The sequence below is a fragment of the Theropithecus gelada genome, chromosome 11 (assembly GCF_003255815.1).
Source record: "Theropithecus gelada isolate Dixy chromosome 11, Tgel_1.0, whole genome shotgun sequence".
NCBI classification, from domain to species: domain Eukaryota; kingdom Metazoa; phylum Chordata; class Mammalia; order Primates; family Cercopithecidae; genus Theropithecus; species Theropithecus gelada.
Genome location: NC_037679.1, coordinates 70,730,190 through 70,749,939, shown reverse-complemented (window position 1 = coordinate 70,749,939; position 19,750 = coordinate 70,730,190). Strand labels below are relative to the sequence as shown.

Here is a 19,750-nt window from a genome sequence, read left to right as displayed (position 1 = left end):
CAGAAGCAGCCTGTCAATGTTGGTAGGGCCAAAGCACACAACTTTCTCTGTTTGAGCTAATGCCTGTGTGGGAATTAAATCCAGACAAGCCTTGGCCTCCCTGCTTGCCTCAGAAAATTGGCTGAGTTTAAAAACTAGAGTCATCTCTGTTGCTTTCTACTAAGGCTAGACTAGGAGGTTCTGTTTACCTGTGTCCATTTCATAGACGCACATGTGCCTTTGCAACTTTGCCTCATGGGGGCTGTTTCTCCACATTTCAGCCATTTTCTACCGCTAGGGAATGCGACTGTTAGTATTTTAAAGGCTGGTCCATCTTGGGCTTCTTGACGTTGACCAAGAGCTTTGCTTTTGGTATTGGACACTAGGTGGCGGTTTAAGACTTATTTGGTTTATTAAAGAGTAGTTGGTTTTTCATCTCATACCACTTCCCCTGGTCTTTTATTTTTTTCTAACATAAATGCTGACATTTTTTTTTTTTTTCTTTTTGAGACGAAGTTTCGCTCTTGTTGCCCAGGCTGGAGTGCAATGGCGCGATCTCAGCTCACTGCAACCTCTGCGTCCTGGGTTCAAGCGATTCTGCTGCCTCAGCCTCCCGAATAGCTGGGAATACAGACATGGACCACCATGTCTGGCTAATTTTGTATTTTTGGTAGAGACAGGGTTTTCCATGTTGGTCAGGCTGGTCTCAAACTCCCGACCTCAGGTGATCCGCCCGCCTCGGCCTCCCAGAGTTCTGGGATTACAGGCTTAAGCCACCGTGCCCAGCCCAATGCTGACATTTCCTTAAAGAGTTCTTTCATAACAAGCGTCACTTATTTGGTTCCAGGCTTTGCAGAAATGAGTATTTACTTGCAGCTGCACAAGTGATGACTAGAGGGAAAAAAAAAATGCTATTAAGGGAAATGTTGACTGTTGCTTGTTGAATATTAAAATTGTACCAGCTTTCAGCTTGTTGCACTTCAGTACCTTCTGCCAATTCAAGTAAAAACTCTGTTGTAGCCCAGGAAATACTGTAAACATAGACTATTGACTTACAGAGTGCGATTTGCCTACCAATCAGCTTCAGTAGATGTGACTTTTGGTGGTTGCTTTCTCTCCTATGTATAAATTTTAAAGCTGACGAGAATGAATAGAGCCATGCATATTGAATATAAAGCAGATTTTCAGGGTATCTGTCTTAATTTTTTTCCTTTTCCCCATTGGTGTACATAGGCTGATGCAGATAGTTTTTACATGGCATGCAATGGCCGCCAGTTCAACTCAATAGAAGATGATGTTTGCCAGCTAGTGTATGTGGAAAGAGCTGAAGTGCTCAAATCTGAAGATGTAAGTGTGAATTGTTCCTATGTTTAATTAAAATATATCAGATTGGTATAAAATTGAGTGCTAAGGTATCTGTGAAATACCCAGAATAGGCCAGTCCATAGACACAGAAAGTAGACTGGTGGTTGTCAGGGCTGCAGGAAGAGACGAATGGGGAGTGCCTGCTAACAGTATACAGGATTTCTTCTGGAATTGATGGAAGTGTTCCAGAATTAGATAGTGGTGACAGTTGCACAACATTATGAATATACTACAAGCCAATGAACTGTACACTTTAAAATAGAGAATTTTATTGAATTTCATCTCATTTTCTAAAATTTCAAAAAACGTAAAAAAAAGAAAAAATGATACTGCATTGTTGAAATTGAGTGTTTATCAATTCTAGATCAGTGAAGCCTGAAGCTGAAAATAAATGTTTTTGTTTTCAATAGTAACCCTTAATTGTCTTCCTAACTCTTGTTTCTGCCTTTTATTTTTGAGACAGGGTCTCGCTCTGTCATCTAGGCTGGAACACAGTGGTATGATCTTGGCTCACTGCAGCCTCGATCTCTCCGATTCAAGCATCTGCTAGCCTCAGCCTCCTCAGTAGCTGGGACTATAAGCGTGCACCACCATACCTGGCTAATTTTTAAAATTTTTTGTGGAGACAAGATCACCCTGGCTGGGCGTGGTGGTTCATACCTATAATCCCAGCTCTTTGGGAGGCTGAGGTGATGGATCGCTTGAGCGTAGGAGTTCGAGACCAGGCTGGGCAACATGATGAAACCCTGTCTCGACAAAAAATAACAAAAATTAGCTGGGTGTGATGCTGAGCACCTTTGGTCCCACCTACTCGGGCCGCTAAAGCAAGAAGATCCCCTGAGTCGGGGGAGGTCCAGACTATAGTGAGCCATTACCGGCTCACACCTGTAATCCCAGCACTTTGGGAGGCGAAGGTGGGCAGATCACCTGAGGTCAGGAGTTCAAGACCAGCCTGACCAACATGGAGAAACCCCCATCTCTACCAAAAATACAAAATTAGCCAGGCGTGGTGGCGCATGCCTGTAATCCTAGCTACTCAGAAAGCTGAGGCAGGAGAATCACTTGAACCCAGGAGGCAGAGGTTGCGGTGAGCCAAGATCACGCCATTGCACTCCAGCCTGGGCAACAGGAGCGAAACTGTGTCTCAAAAAAGAGAGAAGCAAAACGTTATTGGCTGTTTAAAACTGCAAGCAGTTACTCTCTTAACTCGCTTATTACCTAAACTTGTCTGGCTCCCAGGAACAGCCTTATGGAGACAGAGAGTATTGCATTGGGAAGAAAATGTTGCTGAACTATTGACTGAAAGTAAATTTAGATAAAATTACAATGCAGCTTTTTTGCTTATACGCATTTGTTTTGTTTCAAGACATCATAAACTAGGTATTGCATTGCTATCAGTGGATACAGATGTTTAGCTCTTAATAGAATTTTTTTTTTTGGCCGGACGCGGTGGCTCACGCCTGTAATCCCAGTACTTTGGGAGGCCGAGGCAGGCGGATCACAAGGTCAGGAGATCAACACCATCCTGGCTAACATGGTGAAACCCCTTCTCTACTAAAAATACAAAAAAAATTAACTGAGCGTGGTGGTAGGCACCTCTAGTCCCAGCTCCTTGGGAGGCTGAGGCAGGAGAATGGTGTGAACCCAGGAGGCAGAGCTTGCAGTGAGCCAAGATTGTGCCACTGCACTCCAGCCTGGGTGACAGAGCAAGACTCCGTCTCAAAAAAAAAAAAAAAAAAAAAAAAAAAAAAAAAGGCCGGGCGCGGTGGCTCAAGCCTGTAATCCCAGCACTGTGGGAGGCCGAGACAGGCGGATCACGAGGTCAGGAGATCGAGACCATCCTGGCGAACACGGTGAAACCCCGTCTCTACTAAAAAGTACAAAAAAACTAGCTGGGCGAGGTGGCAGGCGCCTATAGTCCCCGCTCCTCGGGAGGCTGAGGCGGGAGAATGGCGTAAACCCGGGAGGCGGGGCTTGCAGTGAGCCGAGATCCGGTCACTGCACTCCAGCTTGGGTGACAGAGCGAGACTCCGTCTCAAAAAAAAAAAAAAAAAAAAGTACAAAAAATTAGCCAGGCATTGTGGCGGGCACCTGTAGTCCCAGCTACTCGGGAGTCTGGGGCAGGAGAATAGCATGAACCCGGGATGCGGAGCTTGCAGTGAACCGAGATTTAAAAAATAATTAAAATAAAGAATTTTTTAAAAATGTAACCTGTTGAATATTTGAAATAGCCCACTTCACCTTAATGGGTCTTGTGTATCTTCATTAGTCTTCAAAGAAAAACGATTTGCTACCAAAGTAAATCAGTAGTTTGAATGTGCTTCTCTTGTTTTTTGTTTATTAACTAGTTGCTGTAAACATTTCCACCAGAACTTGAGGCAAATCATAAGGAAGCTTTTCTTTTAAAATACGAACTACCACCACCAAAAAATTAAATGTACATATTAAGCATTTGACTGTTTTTATTTATTTAAAAGTATAAACACCAAAAAAAAAATTTTAACATTGTATGAAGATGGAAAACAAGAAGATGCACTTTCTTTAACTTTGTCTAAAGACTTAAATTACTAACTTGTGAAATCCAGTTTAAATTGAACTTAACTACTGGCTTCCTCCCCAACCCAGATGGAGTCTTGCTCTGTCACCCAGGCTGGAGTGCAGTGGAGCAATCTTGGCTCTCTGCAGCCTATGCCTCCCAGGTTCAAGCGATTCTCCTGCCTCAGCCTCCTGAGTAGCTGCGATTACAGGCACGTGCCACCACACCCAGCTAATTTTTGTATTCTTAGTAGAGACGGGTTTCACCACGTTGGCCAAGCTGGTCTCTTGACCTCGTGATCTGCCTGCCTTGGCCCCCAAAGTGCTGGGATTACGAGTGTGAGCCACCATGCTGACCTGGCTTTCTTACTAGTAAAATTACGTGATTTATTTTAAATGTATATATAAAATAATAAATGGCCTCTCAAAAAGCACATGCTAGATACTGGAATAGAAGGAAAGAAAATGCATCTTCAAACATTTTTTTGGAATTTCACCACATACGCTTTGTGAGATTTGTGTATCGTAGGGTGTTTGTTTTGTATTTTGTATTGCATATGCTTTTTTTTTTTTTTTGAGACGGAATTTCACTCTGTCACCGAGGCTGGAGTGCAGTGGCACGATCTCAGCTCACTGCAACCTCCGCCTCCCAAATTCAAGCAATTCTCTGCCTCATCCTGCCAAGTAACTGGGATTACAGGGCACCCACCACCACACCCGGCTAATTTTTTTGTATTTTTAGTGGAGACAGTGTTTCACCATCTTGGCCAGGCTGATCTTGAACTCCTGAACTTGTGATCCACCTGCCTCAGCCTCCCAAAATGCTGGAATTACAGGTGTGAGCCACCCTGCCTGGCATCTTTCTTAATGTGACAGTTAAACACATTTTTAAAAGCATAGTCACAAAAGAAGCATACAGTATAAAAATTTCCTTGAAAACTCCTACAATATTATATTTGGAGGCAGCTTCAGACTGTTTTATTGGTGGTAACTGCTCGCTGAGCTCTTTTAGTTGGTAATAACTCCAGAGAAGCATGCTGTGTGTATTCCTAACACTTGTTCACTAGCATTTAAGTTTAGAATAAGCCCCAAGTAAAACAATGGAAATGTATATAGAACTCTTAGTTCTTACATGATTTAATTATATCAAAATACATGAATTTAACTTACTTTAATGTAGGCAAACTATCCATTTTTGTCCATTTTCCTGTTTGTTAACATAACTCTCCTACATACTCTTTTCTTGACCCAAATGAAATATTAACCTAAGGTCAAGCTGGGAGAGAGAAACAACTGAGATGAATGTCTTTACTAAAATACCAATAAATTTGTCAAACTCAAAAAAAATTTGACGTGATAAAATTGGGCATCCTTTGTGCTGGATGCTGCACGAGGCCTCAGTTTTAGAGATTCCTTTCTTAACGTGGCTTCTTGAGAGATTTCCTGTAAGTATCTACTCTTCAGGGACTATAGGTTAATGTGCTTTTTCTCTGTCCATAAGTGTGTGCTCCCCGACCTTTGCCTAAGTAATTCCTTCTCCTCTTCTGGTTGGAAACGTCAAGTCAAGCAATGTCTTAGGAATGCCTTTCCTGACCATCTAGACTGTCATGCCCCGTAATTCACACCCTGTTGTGGCTTCCTGTACTGTTTGCTTTTTAATTTGATTTTTGTCTCTCCCTCCACTAGATTCTAAGCTGTGTGGGGACAGGAACTGACTGTTTTTTGGACTTAATGAATCTGTTTTTGCTCACCACTGTTCCACACCTAGAACAGTGTCTGTCTGCTGCACATAGCAGGGGCTCAATCTTTACCTGTCAAATGAGGGAATAAAGAAAAATCAGTGTTGTTGGTGCTGTTATCACTGAGTAGAAAGTGTTAAGTTGGCCGGGCGCGGTGGCTCAAGCCTGTAATCCCAGCACTTTGGGAGGCCGAGACGGGCGGATCACGAGGTCAGGAGATCGAGACCACCCTGGCGAACACGGTGAAACCCCGTCTCTACTAAAAAATACAAAAAACTAGCCGGGCGAGGTGGCGGGCGCCTGTGGTCCCAGCTACTCGGGAGGCTGAGGCAGGAGAATGGCGTGAACCCGGGAGGCAGAGCTTGCAGTGAGCCGAGATCGCGCCACTGCACTCCATCCAGTCTGGGAGATAGAGCCAGACTCCGTCTCAAAAAAAAAAAAAAAAAGAAAGTGTTAAGTTATAACTTTATGGAAAAATCCTTCAGGTCTAGCTATTCTTTTGTTCCTTTGTATTCTATTATAGTCATAGACACTTAGAGCTTGAGCTAGGAGTCTGGTCACATTTGAGATTTATATGTTAAGGTTTTGGCAGCAGTCTCCCTTCCTGGAATGTCAGTTCTGTGAGGGCAGAGATCTTTGTTTTATTCACCACTGTATTCCCAATACCTGGCACAGTGCTGGAATATAGGAGGTACTTGCGTGTTTCTTGAATGAATGAATAAATGAATGAAAATATTACCAATTTAAATTATTTGCTTAGAGCAATGATATTGAGGATATCCTGCCAGGAGTCAAAAAAGCAACTAGAAAATTAATATTAAAAGAAGAAAGGCCTGGCACAGTGGCTCATGCCTGTAGTCCCAGCTACCGGGGAGTCCGAGGTGGCAGATCACTTGAGCCTGGGAGGTCAAGGCTGTAATGAGCCATGATTGCGCCACTGGGCTCCAGTGTGGGTGACAGAGCGAGACCCTGTCTCAAAAAAAAAAGAAGGAAAAATAAAGTATTGCTGGTAGATGAAGAGTAAGGTTTATGTGAGGTGTTTCCTGTAGGGCGCCAGCCTCCCAGTGATGGACCTGACTGAGCTCCCCAAGTGCACGGTGTGTCTGGAGCGCATGGACGAGTCTGTGAATGGCATCCTCACAACGTTATGTAACCACAGCTTCCACAGCCAGTGTCTACAGCGCTGGGACGACACCACGTGAGTGCAGGGGCCGAACCCCACTGTGTACAAGCCCATTGTAACCCTTCCCAGAATTAAAAAGAGCCACCAGGGGCCGAGCGCGGTGGCTCACGCCTGTAATCCCAGCACTTTGGGAGGTCGAGGCGGGCGGATCACGAGGTCAGGAGATCGAGATCATCCTGGCTAATACAGTGAAACCCCATCTCTACTAAAAATGCAAAAAATTAGCCGGGCATGGCAGCGGGCGCCTGTAGTCCCAGCTACTCGGGAGGCTGAGGCAGGAGAATGGTGTGAACCTGGGAGGCGGAGCTTGCAGCGAGCCGAGATCGTGCCACTGCATTCCAGCCCGGGCGACAGAGCGAGAGTCCGTCTCAAAAAAAATAAAAAATAAAAATAAATAAAAATAAAAAGAGCCACCAGCAGAAATGAACCATTCCAAGTATTTGACTTTATTCAAGAGGTCCTTTTTCTCCTTCCGTATCCTAAGTTCAGGGAATCAGCATTCTGAGACCAAGTCCTTTTTTTGTATGCTGATTCTGAACCCTTGTGGAATTCCCCAAAGCAGCATGAGTTGTTCTTTCCTTCCAAGAGCCAGAGAGTGAAAAAAAAAAAAAAAAAAAAAAAAGCAAAGCTTAGTTTGAGGCTCTCATGCTGCAATGAAATCTAGATCTGGAATCTCTTGTATCAGCTGCACTTGGTGTCTGCCATTCACTCTGGGCTTCTTATCAGCTGGGCTACAGCAGCCTAATATTTTAGCTCTACTGGGCTCTTGATGGCTTGGCAGCCAGTAGAAATAGCAGTTACTAAGTATGAGATCTACTCTACAGTCTCCTGATTCCCAACGTACCAGGTCTTAGTCATAGGTGATGTTACTACAGACAAAGAACAGGTGAGGCCTGTACCTTTTTTTTACCCCCAAATCCAGGGTGGTTGCTCCCTTTGCAGACTGCACGGTGGGACTTAACCAGAAAGGTGTATCAGATGCTGGCCTTCTGGATTTCCCAGCACAGAGGAGAACCCAGAATGAAATCACACAAGTAAATAAATCACAGCCATAACCAGTGTTACAGAAGAGCAGTGTGCAGCACTGGGACTGAGAACTGGGGCCCTAATGAAGCCAGGACCGCCTGAGAAGCGGCATCTCCAGGAGGATAATTAGGAGTTAAGCTGGGTAAAGAGCAGAACCCAGAGAAGGCAGTGGGGGAAGGGGAAGATCATGTTCCCAAGCACGGAAGTGATGAGGGGTGAAAGTCTACAGGAATCTTTGTCTACCCACAAGTGGCCTGGTGGCTGGAAGAAGAATGTCAGCTTCACAGAGCAGGGGCTGTGCCTTGCTTGCTCATTGCTGTACCTCTCATACCTGGTAGGGGATGTGGCACACAGGAGGAGCTTGGTGGACACTAAGGATAAATAAACTGGGTTTCTGCAGCTTATCACTGCCCTGCTTATTTAGCTGGACAAGCGTGTTGCTCCAATTCCATGGAGTTCTCAGTCAATTCTTGGGTGTCATTTGGGAGTTTTTCAAGGAATTGTCCAGTTGCCTTGAACAAAGCCATACTGAGATATGTGCATTCCTTAAAGTGTTTATCTGTATCTTCAGTCCATCCGCTATACCAGTTAAGTTCTAGGCACTTCTTTGTTCCCCACCATTCCACTTTTACTTTTTTTTGAGACAGGGTCTTGCTCTGTCACCCATGTTGGAGTGCAGTGGTATGATCACAGCTCACTGCTGCCTCAAACTCCTGGGCTCAAGTGATCCTCCCACCTCAGCTTCCCAAATAGCTGGGACTACAGGTGTGCACCATCACACCCAGCTAATTGTTTTTTTGTTTGTTTTATGGAGATGGGGTCTTATTATGTTGTCTAGACTGATCTTGAACTCCTGAGCTCAAGCAGTGTTCCTGCTTTGGCCTCACAAAGTGCTGGGATTATAGGCATGAGCCACGATACCCATCCCCAGTATACCTTTTGATATAAATTAACTGTTTTAGAACCATAGCATTTTAAAGTTGGAAGTTTCCTCAGGGACCATTTTTTCCAACCACCTGAGTTTATACAGGAGGAGGACACTGAGGCCCAGAGATAAGAATTTGCAAGCAAAAAGTGTCATGGCCGGAGAATGCCGGAACTGGGACTAAAATTCAACCTCTCATATGGGGTGTAAGACAGGCCATTTGCCTTCAAAATCATGCAGTTCATTTAGTGAGTTTTGAGCCTTGGTATAAGCATAGAACTGTGAGAGATGCTGAGACAGAGGAAGCAAATTCAGGTCCTCTTTGGGGTGGTTTGGTCTAAGAGAGTTTACACTTGTACATAAATGCATGTGGTTCAGGGTGGAGATTGGAAGAGAGAGTGATGGCATCCCTAACCAGGAGTACTCAGGAAGGGCTGCAGTAGGAGGTGGTGTTCGTCTTTTTGATACAGAGAGATGTCAGAGAAGGCCATTCTGGGAAGAGCTCCCAAAGATCTCATTAGGAAAATAAGATAAAATTATTTTTTGCAGAGAAAGGCAGGAAGAATTTAATAAACTGTTAATTATTATTATTATTATTAATATTATTATTATTTTTGAGACAAAGTCTCACTCTGTTACCCAGGCTGGAGTGCGGTAGCGCGATCTCGGCTCACTGCAACTTCCACCTCCCGGGTTCAAGCAGTCCTCATGCCTCAGCCTCCCGAGTAGCTGGGACTGTAGGCGTGCACCATCACACCTGGCTAATTTTATATTTTTAGTGGAGATGGGGTTTTGCCATGTTGACCAGGCTGGTCTCGAACTGCTGACCTCTGGTGATCCATTCACCTCAGCCTCCCAAAGTGCTGGGATTACAGGCATTAGCCACTGTGCCTGGCTGATAAACTGTTGATTATTTTTTAGTAGACAGATGATCTGGTATATCATAGAATGCTAATTGTTTATTTATAAGTTTATTTTTGTAATTTTTTTTCTTTTCAAGATCATATTTACATTTCAGAAAGATCATTTTGATCATTTGGGCACAGTGTAGAGAATTGGATTTCAGAACCAGTTCTGAAATCTAATTTTGTTGTTGTTGTTGTTATTGTTGTTTTTAGAAGGGCTTTCTCTACATTGGCCAGGGTAGACTTGGCTTCATGCCATCTTCCTGCCTCGCCCCCTGGCCTCCCAAAGTTCTGGGATTATAGATGTGAGCCACTGCACCTGGCCTGTTTTCTTTTTCAACCACTTTCACAGCCACCACACAGACCGAAGGAATGAGACAAAACCAATTTCCATCTCTAATAAGACTGCATTCTGCTTTCTGGCTACCATTTCTTTCTTTGAGTTTGTCTTCTGCCTTCTCTTCTGATGCTGAAGGAAGAAGTGGACTAGATCCTTTCCTTTCTTTTACGCAGATAGAGCTGCGTCATCTGTGACGCACACTTAGTGTTCTTCCTGTTTATTCCCTTTTCTTGGTTTTATTTACTCAGTTGGGTAACAAACTGTTACTAGTTATATCTTTTTTTTTTTTTTTTAGACGGAGTTTCACTCTTGTTGCCCAGGCTGGGGTGCAGTGGCACAATCTCGGCTCACCACAACCTCTACCTCCCGGGTTCAAGCGATTCTCCTGCCTCAGCCTCCCAAGTAGCTAGGATTACAGGCATGCGCCACCACGGAGTTTCTCCATATTGGTCAGGCTGGTCTCAAACTCCCAACCTTAGGTGATCCACCCGCCTCGGCCTCCCAAAGTGCTGAGGTTACAGGCGTGAGCCACCGAGCCCAGCCACTAGTTATATCTTGAAAATTGTTTCTTCCTGGTGCCAGTTCAATCAGCCTCAGCTATAACCCACTTTCTGTCCTAGTTGCCCATCTGACAAAAATACTCATGACTAGTATTTAGCATTATTATTATTATTTTTTTCTTTGAGACAGAGTCTCGCTCTGTTGCCCAGGCTGGAGCGCAGTGGCCGGATCTCAGCTCACTGCAAGCTCCGCCTCCCGGGTTTACGCCATTCTCCTGCCTCAGCCTCCCGAGTAGCTGGGACTACAGGCGCCTGCCACCTCGCCCGGCTAGTTTTTTGTATTTTTTTAGTAGAGACGGGGTTTCACAGTGTTAGCCAGGATGGTCTCGATCTCTTGACCTCGTGATCCACCCATTTTGGCCTCCCAAAGTGCTGGGATTACAGGCTTGAGCCACCGTGCCCAGCCTAACATTAATTATGTGGAGTATAATAGAAAACTGTTAATGGACTTTTTCAACTTTGTATTGGCTTTTTGTAAATTGAGACATGAATGCCTGATAGAGCACTGATACCTTCCACGTGATGTTCATGGTGCAGTGAGATATCATGTGCATTTCAATAAGTATATTAATACCTTGTGTTTAGCCAGGTGCGGTGGCTCATGCCTGTTATCCCAGTACTTTGGGAAGCCGAGTGGGCGGATCACTTCAAGTCAGGAGTTCAAGACCAGCATGGCCAATACGGTGAAACCTCATGCCCACTAAAAACACAAAAATTAGCTGGGCATGGGGGTGCACGCCTACAGTCCCAGCTACTTGGGAGGCTGAGGCAGTAGAATCGTTTGAACCTGGGTGGCAGAGGCTGCAGTGAGCTGAGATCGCGCCACTGCACTCTAGCCTGGGTGACAGAGCAGGACTGTGTTTTAAAAAAAAAAAAAACTTTGTTTTTTACTACAGATTTTAAATCCAATTCTTAGGAGCAACCTGGAGAAGACAGGGTACTTTTTGAATGATTTAAATCTTTGGGAAATGGGGATAAGGCAGGTTGTTTGGAGTAAAAATACATTATAGGCCAGGCATGGTGGCTCACGGCTGTAATCCCAACACTTCGGGAAGTTGAGCAGGCAGATTACCTGAGGTTGGGAGTTCGAGACCAGCCTGACCAACATGGAGAAACCCCGTCTCTACTAAAAATACAAAATTAGCTGGTGTGGTGGCACATGCTCCTCGGGAGGCTGAGACAGGAGAATTGCTTGAACCTAGGAGGTAGAGGTTGCAGTGAGCCGATACCACACCATTGCACTCCAGCCTGGGTAACAAAAGCAAAACTCCGTCTCAAAAAAAAAAATACAAGCCAGGAGCGGTGGCTCACACCTGTAATCCTAGTACTTTGGGAGGCTGAGGCCAGTGGATTATGAAGTCAAGAGATTGAGACCATCCTGGGCAACATGGTGAAACCCCATCTCTACTAAAAATAGAAAAATTAGCTGGGTGTGGTGGCGCATGCCTATAGTCCTAGCTACTCAGGAGGCTGAGGCAGGAGAATCACTTGAACCTGGGAGGCAGAGGTTGCAGTGACCCGAGATCACGCCACTGCACTCCAGGCCAGGCAACAGAGCAAGACTCTGTCTCAAAAAAAAAAAAAACCATTATAAATAATCAGACATGAAATGAAGTCCTAATTGTAACCTGCAAATACTTAGCTTTTTGATCATCTAACCTTTTTAGACAGAAGAGCAGAAAAGGACATGAGGCAGATTCCAATTTCTCTGTTCTTCTCTGTTTTATCAAGATTTTGTATATTTTTATTTTGTATATTTTAAGTGATTTCCTTAGTTATGATAAAAATAGCATATAAGAGGAGGAGGATATAAAATCCAGTGTTTGACTTTTGGGTTCTGTAACAGCTGTCATTTATATTTAACCTGCACCATTATCTTTTGGTGTCCTGGATAGGTGTCCTGTTTGCCGGTACTGTCAAACGCCCGAGCCAGTAGAAGAAAATAAGTGTTTTGAGTGTGGTGTTCAGGAAGTAAGTAATGGGTGATGGAAAAGAACAAAGAACGCAGCTTTAATTGTCATGAGTTTTCTTCTGCCTGGTATGACTTAAGTTCTTTATTTTAATTTTTTTTTTTTATATTTTAAGAGACAGGGCTTACTCTGTTGCCCAGGCTGGTCTCGAACTCCTGGTCTTAAGCAGTCCTCCCACCTCAGCCACCCACAGTGCTGGGATTGCAAGTGTGAGCCACTGCACCCAGCCTAAATTCTTTTAAAGTTTTGAGACTGATTTTTTTTCTTTTTGTCTAGGGTCGGGCAAGACATGAATACACAAATTATGTTACTCCTGAGCTAAATTTATTCCTTTTTTCTTTGCACTTTTGAAAGGGTTAGGCTTTTACTGATGAATTGTGAATTTTTTTCTTGCTGTTCATATAAGTGCTTCTTAGAAATCAGCAAAAAAATGACCCATAAAAAAGCATCCTTGATTGTTGGGTTTTAAACATACATTTAATCAGGCTCCTGTAGGAATAGATTTTTCTTTCTCTCTTTTTTTTTTTTTTTTTTTTGAGACAGGGTGTCATTCTGTTACCCAGGCTGGAGTGCAGTGGCATAATCATAGTTCACTGTAACCTCAAATACCTGGGCTCAAGCCTTCCTCCCATCTCAGCTTCCCAAGCAGCTGGGACCACAGGTGCGTGCCACCATGGCCTAGTGTTTTTGTTTTGTTTTGTTTTGTTTTGGTGGAGTTGGGGTCTTGCTATGTTTCTCAAACTGGTCTTAAACTCCTAGGCTCAAGCGATACTCCTGCCTCAGCCTCCCAAAATGCTGGGATTACAGGTGTGAGCCACTGTGCCAGACCAGCAATTCTGTCTTCTTGTGCCTCAGGCCCCCTCCCACTCTGAGTGAGCTGGATTGATTGTTTGTTTGTTTGTTTATTTTAAGACGGAGTCTTGTTCTTACCGCCCAGGCTGGAGTACAATGGCATGATTTCGGGTCACTGCAAGCTCCACCTCCTGGGTTCAAGCGATTCTCTTGCCTCAGCCTCCTGAGTAGCTGGGATTACAAGCACCAGCCATGACACCCAGCTGATATTTGTATTTTTAGTAGAGATGGGGGTTTCACCATGGTGGCCAGGCTGGTCTCAAACTCCTGACCTCAGGTGATCCACCTGCCTTGGCCTCCCAAAGTGCTAGGATTACAGGTCTGAGCTACCGCACCCGGCCAGATCACTTACTTTTATTTAACTAATTAAGATCTTACCTCTTCCGGCAGAATCTTTGGATTTGTTTAATATGCGGCCACATAGGATGTGGACGGTATGTCAGTCGACATGCTTATAAGCACTTTGAGGAAACACAGCACACGTATGCCATGCAGCTTACCAACCATCGAGTCTGGGACTATGCTGGAGGTGAACACCACTCTCTTTTCTAATTTGGACTCATTCTGTGTGGAAACTTTGCCTTTGCAACCTCTTCACTTTCCCTCCCAGCTTGAAATGTCATCTTCTGACAGCTGTTGCAAACCCAAATTCTCAGTTTCCCTGAGGGCACTATTTTTCTAGGAATGGCTTGAATCATACACATTATAAAGGGAGTTAATACTTCCATTCTTCCTTTCTCCCTCCCCTCTAAAATTCAAATGATTTGACACTTTTAAAGAAATATTATAAAGCATTTAAATTTGATCTGAAAAAAACAAAAATTTTGTCAGAGTTAAAAGTGAGACACTTTTCATTATAAAGAAACACACTTTTATTGACTCTTTCTTTAGATAACTATGTTCATCGACTGGTTGCCAGTAAAACAGACGGAAAAATAGTACAGTATGAATGTGAGGGGGATACTTGCCAGGAAGAGAAAATAGATGCCTTACAATTAGAGGTAAGAGACTGAATGAGTTATCACTCAATATCTGTTTCTACTGCTGTTTACTATTCTAATTTGAAATATTTGTCATTTACCTGGATGTACGTTTTTTTAAAAAAGTTTGGTCATGGCTGGGCGCGGTGGCTTATGCCTGTAATCCCAACACTTTGGGAGGCTGAGGCAGGCGGATCACCTGAGGTCCGGAGTTCAAGAGCAGCCTGGCTAGCGTGGTGAAACCCCATTTCTACTAAAAATGTAAAAAATTAGCTGGGCATGGTGGCACACACCTCTAATCCCAGCCACTTGGGATGCTGAGGCAGGAGAATCGCTTGAACCTGGGAAGCAGAGGTTGCAGTGAGCCGAGATCACGCCATTGCACTCCAGCTTGGGCAACAAGAGCAAAAGTCTGTCTCAAAAAAAAAAAAAAAATGTTCGGTCATTGCTGTGAAGTGTTATTAAAATATTTTTATTCTGTTTTTCTTCTTTGAAAGTCTAAATTTCAGCTGGGCGCAGTGGCTCACGCCTGTAATCCCGGCACTTCGGGAGGCTGAGGCAGGTGAATCACCTGAGGTTAGGAGTTTGAGACCAGCCTGGCCAACATGGTGAAACCCCGTCCCTACTAAAATTAGCCGGGTGTGGTGGCTCATGGCTATAATCTCAGCTACTTGGGAGGCTGAGGCACCAGAATTTCTTGAACCCAAGAAGCAGGGGTTGCAGTGGGCTGAGATTGTGCCACTGCATTCTAGCCTGGGCGACAGAGCAAGACCCTGTCTCAAAAAAACAAAAAAGAGGCTGGGCGCGGTGACTCCAGCCTATAATCCCAGCACTTTGGGAGGCCGAGAAGGGCGGATCACGAGGTCAGGAGATCGAGACCATCCTGGCTAACACAGTGAAACCCTGTCTCTACTAAAAAATACAAAAAATTAGCCAGGCATGGTGGCGGGCGCCTGTAGTCTCAGCTACTTGGGAGGCTGAGGCAAGAGAATGGCGTGAACCCGAGAGGCGGAGCTTGCAGTGAGCTGAGATCTGGCCACTGCACTCCAGCCTGGGTGACAGAGCGAGACTCCGTCTCCAAAAAAAAAGAAAAAAAAAAGTCTAAGTTTCACTGTTAGTGACTTATTACTTTTCATCTTTCATTGTGATATCTGTAGTTGTCTCAAGTTCAGTGTTGAGATTGTCTTCCTGTAGCTACAGGCTAGAGTACAGTGGTACAGTCTTGGCTCACTGCAACCTCTGCCTCCCGGGTTCAAGCAATTCTCCTGCCTCAACCTCCTGAGTAGCTGGGACTACAGGCGCGTGCCACCATGCCCAGCTAATTTTTTGTATTTTTAGTATAGACAGGGTTTCACCATGTTAACCAGGATGGTCTCAATCTCCTGACCTCTGACCTTGTGGTCTGCCTGCCTCGGCCTCCGAAAGTGCTGGGATTACAGGCGTGAGCCACTGTACCTGGCCACGAGTCATGCTTTTTTTTGTGGTTTTTTTTGTTTTTTTTTTGAGACGCAGTCTCGCTGTGTTGCCCAGGCTGGAGTACAGTGGCGTGATCTCAGCTCACTGTAAGCTCCACTTCCCGGGTTTACGCCATTCTCCTGCCTCAGCCTCCCGAGTAGCTGGGACTACAGGCGCCCGCCACCTCGCCCGGCTAGTTTTTTGTATTTTTTTTTTTTTTTTAGTAGAGACGGGGTTTCACCGTGTTAGCCAGGATCGTCTTGATCTTGTGACCTCGTGATCCGCCCGTCTTGGCCTCCCAAAGTGCTGCGATTACAGGCTTGAGCCACCGCGCCCGGCCATGAGTCATGTTTTATATACATTTTGAAAAAGGTTGTTTTAGAAACATACCTTAACCTTAGGAGGAAATGGACGTTTGAAAACTTGCTTATTTCAAGACTTTTAAAAGTCTGATAGTCTGTAAAATGGCCTAAAATGAGGTTTATATTGTTATCTTTAATAAATTATTGTATTAATAAAAAAAGATCAAACACTTTTAAGTATTTAGAATAAGTACATCCTCCACATTAAGTATGTACATGCATTCTGTTCATACAGGAAATACTGGCCGGGCACGGTGACTCACGCCTGTAATCCCAGCACTTTAGGAGGCCGAGGTGGGTGGATCACCTGAGGTCAGGAGTTTGAGACCAGCCTGGCCAACATGAAACCCCACTTCTACTAAAAATACAAAAATTAGTTGGGTGTGGTGGTGGGCGCCTATAATCCCAGATACTTGAGAGGCTGAGGCAGGAGAATCGCTTGAACCTGGGAGGCGGAGGTTGCGGTGAGCTGAGATGGTACCATTGCACTCCAGCCCAGGGTGACGAGCGAAACGCCGTCTCCAAAAGAAAGAAATATTTATTAGTCAGGCGTGGTGGCTTATGCCTGTAATCCCACCACTTCAGGAGGCCAAGGCTTGATCGCTTGAGTTCAGGAGTTCAAAACCAGCCTCAGTAACATAACAAGACCTTGTCTCTACTAAAAATAAAATTTAAAAACAAATTAGCCAGGTGTGGTGGCATGCACCTGTAGTCCCAGCTACTCAGGAGGCTGAGGCAGGAGAATCCCTTGAACCCAAGAGGTTGAGGTTGCAGTGAGCCATGATTGCACCACTGCATTCCAACCTGGGCAACAGAGTGAGACCCACGTTTTTGTTTTTGTTTTTTTTTTTTTTGAGACGGAGTCTCGCTCTGTTACCCAGGCTGGAGTGCAGTGGCCGGATCTCAGCTCACTGCAAGCTCCGCCTCCCGGGTTCACGCCATTCTCCTGCCTCAGCCTCCCGAGTAGCTGGGACTACAGGCGCCCGCCACCTCGCCCGGCTAAGTTTTTGTATTTTTAGTAGAGACGGGGTTTCACTGTGTTAGCCAGGATGGTCTCGATCTCCTGACCTCGTGATCCGCCCGTCTCGGCCTCCCAAAGTGCTGGGATTACAGGCTTGAGCCACCGCGTCCGGCCGAGACCCACGTTTAAACAAAAAAAAAAAAGAAAAAATATTTGCTCTCACCCACTGGTGCTAGTGTTGCAAACACAGCATTGAACAAACTCCCTGCTCTTGTGGAGCTTAGGGTTCAGTAGCGTAGACATTCTTCTCCTTGCCCTCTCTGTAGCCTGCAGACATGTTTATGTCTCTTCTAGTCTTCTAGAATGGTTTTTCCAAAATGGAGATGTGACCTTACCACTCCTTGGCCTTGGGTTCCCCGTTGCCCATATTTGTCGATATTATAATACCCCAAAGCCTTCCACTGGCGCCATGTCTTCTAACCTGGCACACCAGCCTTATTAGTGTTACTCGTTCATTTCTGAAGAGATTCTAGGCCGGGCGCGGTGGCTCAAGCCTGTAATCCCAGCACTTTGGGAGGCCGAGACGGGCGGATCACGAGGTCAGGAGATCGAGACCATCCTGGCTAACACGGTGAAACCCCGTCTCTACTAAAAATACAAGAAAAATTAGCCGGGCGAGGTGGCGGGCGCCTGTAGTCCCAGCTACTCGGGAGGCTGAGGCAGGAGAATGGCGTGAACCCGGGAGGCGGAGCTTGCAGTGAGCCGAGATCGCGCCACTGCACTCCAGCCTGGGGCACAGAGCAAGACTCCGTCTCAAAAAAAAAAAAAAAAAAAAAAGAAAGAGATTCTAATGTCCACAGTTCTGTCTTGGCCAAGTAGTTCTCTGGACTCGGATCTCTGTCTTTATCTGTTCTCCTCCTATCTGTCAGTGCCCTCTCAAATCTCGCCTTCTCTCAGATCTTACTGTCATATGCCATCTGTCCCTTCCCTGTGGTTACACAGCACTGTTCATTGATTCATGCAGTCACGCAGCAAACAGTTCTTGACGTCCACCGTGTGCCAGGCACTGGAGATACAGCAGTAGAGATATAACCCTCACTTTCAAAGAGTTCACAGTCCAGTCAGGGAGACAGGCAGGTAAATTGGTGATGAAGTGTTGCTGTCCTGAGTGCTGTTACTGATAGGCACAGTGCTAAGGGAGCTGAAAGGGGGCGCCTGACTCAAGTGCTGGGTGGGACAGGATGGGACAGGACTGCTTCATGGGGGCAGGGAGACAGGTAAGTTTGAGTTATACATAGATTTAAAACCACTGTGGTTCTTGTTAAAGTCAGCTTGACCAGAATACATTTTTTTATAAGTACATTTATTCTGACTAGATTGTAAACCGCAGGAGGACAGAAGCATAATGTCATTTCTGTCCCCTCGTCCAGTATATATTGAGAAGAGTGGAACCACGGTGTAAATATACATTCTGTTGGTTAGTTTTAGTTTTCTGTGGATCATTAAAGATCAGATTTTTAAATTGGATTTCAGAGATTGACAACAGTGACTTACATTTTGGTCTTTATTCTCTATGTTTCTAGTATTCATATTTACTAACAAGTCAGCTGGAATCTCAGCGAATCTACTGGGAAAACAAGATAGTTCGGATAGAGAAGGACACAGCAGAGGAAGTAAGTCTGCTTGGTTTGGTGACTGCTGAAATGCCACATGGCAGGGCACTCTGATGGGGGGGTGTGGAAGGCAGAGTACAGGGAAAGAGGAATCTTACCATCTTCCCATCTCAGGCTGGTAACAGGTGGAAAACTTTTGCCACTAAAAAGAAACTTTGGATTTAAAGGCTTGACTGTTTTGATATTTTAGGGTCTTAGGGGGTTTTGTTTGCTTTTTTTTTTTTTTTTTTTTAAAACCTCAATCTGGTTTTCTAGTGCCTTGTGAAGTTCCACTGAAAAGATAGAAGTATCTACTTAAGGGTTTGTCATTTGAGTCAGGCACTTGGGAACCGTTGCCTTTGGGAGCTAAACATGAACTTCTAAGGCAGTGAAATGGCGCAGAGCCCTTTTAAATGGAAGGAAATAAAATTGGGCAGAGGTATTGGCACTTCATTATTCACCCTGAAGGTCTAGGGCAGCAGTTTTCAAATTTTAATGAAATAGTCCTTTAAAAAAGATGCCATTCACTACTTTAGCAAAATTAAACAGTGGTATGATTTTGGTGGAAACTTAGATGGAAGGCCCAGAGCTCTGTCTCCAGTATGTGCAAGGAACCCTGTGACTTCCAAAGAAGGTAGTCTGAAAACTAGTAAGCACCTGTGTATAATTGTGTATAATTATGGCTCTAGGAACCTTTCTTTGGACCTAGGGACACTGTCTGTAATTCAGTGATTACCTTAGTATGAAATAAAATCTTGTAAAATTTCTCGATTACTTTAGTAACTTTGTGAGTCCCCACCTGTACTTGGGCCTTCAGATAGGCAGTACAGAGCTGGGCTTGGGGCCCACCTCTGAGGTGGCTAGGAATATCCTGGATCTTAGCAGGCAGGGCCATGGGCCCCAGTTTCTGGATATGCCATAAGTGGGCAAAATCAGGGTTTGTAAAAATTAATGCTTAACA

At 44.8% G+C, this 19,750-nt stretch overlaps 1 protein-coding gene across 2 annotated transcripts in view; it reads left to right on the top strand.

The window, feature by feature from the left end:
- The window catches only part of BRAP (BRCA1 associated protein), a 45,787-nt gene that overhangs the window by 13,189 nt on the left and 12,848 nt on the right, over positions 1-19,750 (top strand). For both annotated transcript variants that reach the window (XM_025403406.1, XM_025403407.1), the window contains exons 5-10: positions 1,213-1,326; positions 6,668-6,816; positions 12,453-12,528; positions 13,770-13,908; positions 14,271-14,380; positions 18,721-18,810. In XM_025403406.1, the coding sequence (XP_025259191.1) occupies positions 1,213-1,326; positions 6,668-6,816; positions 12,453-12,528; positions 13,770-13,908; positions 14,271-14,380; positions 18,721-18,810 (678 nt within the window). The remainder of the gene's footprint in view (positions 1-1,212; positions 1,327-6,667; positions 6,817-12,452; positions 12,529-13,769; positions 13,909-14,270; positions 14,381-18,720; positions 18,811-19,750) is intronic.